General features: G+C 55.5%; 1 protein-coding gene across 1 annotated transcript in view; it reads right to left on the bottom strand.

Annotated features, from left to right (window-relative positions):
- The window catches only part of DLG3 (discs large MAGUK scaffold protein 3), a 77,675-nt gene extending 73,796 nt beyond the window's left edge, over positions 1-3,879 (bottom strand). Inside the window, exon 1 of the mRNA XM_017737568.1 lies at positions 1,770-3,879. Within this exon, the coding sequence (XP_017593057.1) occupies positions 1,770-1,938 (169 nt within the window). The 5' untranslated portion in view covers positions 1,939-3,879. The remainder of the gene's footprint in view (positions 1-1,769) is intronic.
- Positions 3,880-3,904: the final 25 nt, after the last annotated feature.

The raw sequence follows: 3,904 nt of genomic DNA, 5'->3' as shown, positions 1-3,904 counted from the left end.
AGTCTGTGGCAGGAGAATTCACAAAGCTACCCTCCAAGGGGAAGTGGGGGGGGGGGAGGGCACGGAAGTAATTAATGCAAATTCCTAGTTTAGGTAAACACATCTAGAGAAAGGCTCGCTCTGGCACGGGGAATTAATATCCTGTTAAACCAGTTGAAAAGGTCACCAGTAAACAAGGGACACTCCCAACACTCCCTCGTGCCAGGGCTGATAGGACACCAAGACAAACAGCTGAGAGCAGGGAGCTGGGGACTCAGCAGCATCCGTGCAGCTGCAGCTGGCTCGGTGCTCGTGCAGATGTGTTCTCCGCAGCCACACTCTCTCCACAGCACTTCTGCACTAATAGCAACAGCCCCGGGCCTTGGGAAAGCTGCTTCGCTGCCTTCACACAGCCCCAGGGAGAACCGGCCAGCACACAAAAGCAGCCAGGGGTGCTGGGCTCATGTCAGGTTGGTCAAGGTCACAGCCCTGCTCGGGATCACTGCCTCCAGGCTGGGGATCTTTTAGAGAGCGGGTTGTATAAACTAAGAGATAAGAAAGGAGATCATTTAGAGAGCAGGTTGTATAAATTAAAGGTAAGAAAGGAGACGTACACTGGCTCCTTCAGCGTGGGGGCTCACTTGCCCTGGGGAGTCCACCCTTGTCACGTCTCTGCTGCTGCTAGCATAGACATTTCAGCACAAGACCTTTAAAAGGACATGCTGGGACTGAAAGCCTCCAGGTGATGCTCCAACAGCAAGAAAGAAAAAAGGGAAGAATTAAATTGCTCAGGACAGAGCACACAACTTCATTTTCAACGGAAAACCTGAAGCACAGAGGAGCTGTGGGCAACTCATCTCTGCGGGCACAGAAGTGGAACTCTGGCTGCAGAGGTGTGAAGAAAAGGTGAGAGCTGCCAAGAGAATAGCGACAGTGGTGGGGAGCACCAGGGCTGAGACAGCACTGAGAGTGAGCCACAGACCACATGTGGAGCTCTGCACCCTGGGGCCTGGGTCTTCCTCTAAGAGTGCAGAGCCTCTGGGGTGCTTTCCGTTCCTTCCCACCAGGGAAACTCAGCTTCTCTCCCAGGAGATCCAGGAACAGAAACCACGAGGGCTGCAAGCGTTTCCCAAGGCCCACAGTGAACAGACCTTAAGGAGAATAGTAAGATAGCTGTGTGTCTTGCACAGAGAAGCTGCATAGTCCAGCAAGACTCCAGCTGCATTTGTCTCAGTCCACATGGAGAACTTTATACAGTGCTCAAAATGTCATTTTCTGGTGTCCAGCCCCAAGATGAGCCTTACTGTTAAGTCTGTTCCTTGTGTCAAATGGAGCTGCTGGAACAGTGTGTTACTCACAAGTGCTGGTGGGTCTAAGCACTAGGAAGGCCAGAATACCCCAAAGGACCTTCGGTACGTGTGGATTCTCTCTTAAAGACAGAAAAATTTAGTGGTCCTTCCTGGACACACCAGGCCTGCACAGCACAGAGAGTGCTCACAGCAGGGCAGGATCCCTTACCAGGCATGGTGTGATCAAGAAGGCCTTACCCCTTGTCCTCAATCAAACTGAGGAATCCTGTTCACATTACAAACACCCAGTGATTGCAGCCCTGGTATCTCCTGCCCAGGCCCTGGAGGCAAAAGACAGCCCAGCTCCCTGGCATCACATGCCAAGTGTTTCCACAGAATACACCGGTCAGTGCCAGGCACTGGGGTGGGATCAGGCTCCCGGGAGACCCCACTAAACACAAGGCTGCAGGGACTGCAAGGGACTGCAAGACAGGGGCTTACCCAGCAGAGCCTGGAAGAGTTCACTTTGGAAGATGTGCGAGACTTTTCCAATGGAAGCTTTTAACTCCTGCTCCTCCGGGGACCGCAGGGTGCTTTGGTATCTGGTCAGAATTTCCACTGCCCGTTCAGTGTCTGCAGAGATGACACAGGAGTAACAAGGCATTAACATTGAAGGATGTTAAGGGAAGGCTCGAGTGCAGCCTTAGATGCCTCAAGCTGCCTTCTAGTTTGCATTTTTAAAAGTCAGCCAGCCACAAAAGCAGTCTCCTTACACACACCTGGAAAAGCTAACCCTGCTGAGAGGCACTGAGGGCCCATGGCAGAGACCTGGGCAGGGACTGGAGGAAAGGTGGTTCTGCCACCAACCCTGAAAATCAGGGGCTAAAATCAGATTGACTCACCTCTGATCCCTGTGTCACTGGGTAGCCTGAACACCTCTGCCACCTCCCAGACACAGAAGCCGTTCAGGAGCTGGACACATTCTGGTTGCACAGGGCTATGAATACTACTGCAGGAACTGCAGTCTCCCACACAGGGCCAGATGGCTGCAGCAAAGCTGAGCGTAGGCCCATTCACGTAGTGCAAACAGCTCAGCTACAGGAGTGGCAAAACTTGGGTTTCTACAGGGTGAAGCATAAGAATTGCTCAAACCACCAAGCAGCCGTGGGTCAGCAGGACACAACTGGGAAAGGAACACGATGCCTTGGGGTCAGAGGAGATGCTGGTGAGGAGGGGAGCTGGAGGCTGCCATGAAGCAACGTTTTGGTTAATGACTGGGCTCACCATAGCTGTGAGAAAACCCTAGACCTAAAATAGTGGGGCTGTCATCTGTTTCCCTGGACACCTCCATACTTCTCTGGGCAGACAGCCAGAGCTGCCAGTGCAGCCCAGACCTCAGATGTGACCCATATCTCAGGCAGGCAGTGAGCTCCTGTGGACCTTGAGACCATCCCTGCCCTATCAGTGGATATTTCCCTTTGTCACCCAGGCAGACTGCAGACAAAGAGCGTCTGTGTGAGAAGGCAGGGAAGCTGTCCCGCCACTGCTGGAGACTCATCTTTTAAGCCAGGAACTCATGCAGAAAGGATGACCCTGCTCATCACAGGGCCCTCGAGAATTCAGGTCATCAAACAAGGGGGCCTGTGTCTGCTTGGGTACGTGCCACCTGGTGTCCCAGCTTGCCCAGCTTCTCCTTGGCCAAAAGCGAAAGGGGGTCCCTCCTGCCTGTGTCACCAGCCCACACTGACTCATCGTGGGAGCAGAACAGGGAAAGGGAAGCATGAACAGCTCCGACTTGGAGCTGGGCTCCACACTTGCTCCAGTAAAAGAAGGGACTTCCCCGAGCTTTATAGCAATCCTAGCCCTATGCTATTACTAAGAGCTTCCTTTTCTGCAAGATAAAACAGTGGCTTCAGACACTGCCCAGCATACCATGAGCAGAGCTGAGATGTCTTTGCCTGGTCATTCCTGCCCTCATCAGAAGAAGCTAAAGAAGCAGATGGAGAGCTGGGGCCACCACGCCAGGCCACAAAGACTGTGAACCTGGTGTAAACTTCCCACCGCAGCCCAGGCTGCGCAGCAAGAGCGGCATGCACCCTGTGCTGACAACTGTGTTGCTGGCCACTGGTACCGGGTGACAGCCAGCTGGAGCAGAGGAGTGCTGGCTGCGGATCAGGGGAAGTACTGTGCACCCAGCGTGGCAGGGAGACCAGGGGACCCTTCCTACAGCACCCAAGGAACAGCACATGGTGTCCAGGGCCCATCTCCACGTGCCTCAACGTGCAGGCAAGTCCCACTTCGAGGAAACCCCTCCTCGCAGAACCCAAACCCCCATGCCCGCTCTCCTCCCCGCAGCACGCAAGGGAGCTGCAAACAGAGCATCCCACGGCCACCACTCTGAGCCACGGCGGCACGACGTGTCCACAGCCCGAGGAGGGCGTGAAGCGAGGGCGCCCAGTCCTCGGGTCTTAACCCCTGGGTCGCACGGCCGCCCGCGGTGGGGAGCGAGGGCGGGAGCTGCCCGGCAGGAGCGCGGAGCACCGGGCGCGGTCCCAGCAGCGGTCCCGGCAGAGCAGACACTTGTTGAGCGCGGCACCGCGGTGCCCGGCGCGGCGGGCAGGGCCGGGCAGTGCGCT

Source organism: Corvus brachyrhynchos, unplaced genomic scaffold, assembly GCF_000691975.1.
Source record: "Corvus brachyrhynchos isolate BGI_N302 unplaced genomic scaffold, ASM69197v1 scaffold346, whole genome shotgun sequence".
Taxonomy (NCBI): domain Eukaryota; kingdom Metazoa; phylum Chordata; class Aves; order Passeriformes; family Corvidae; genus Corvus; species Corvus brachyrhynchos.
Note: the sequence above shows the minus strand (reverse complement) of the source record. Positions and strands in the feature narration are given on the sequence as shown.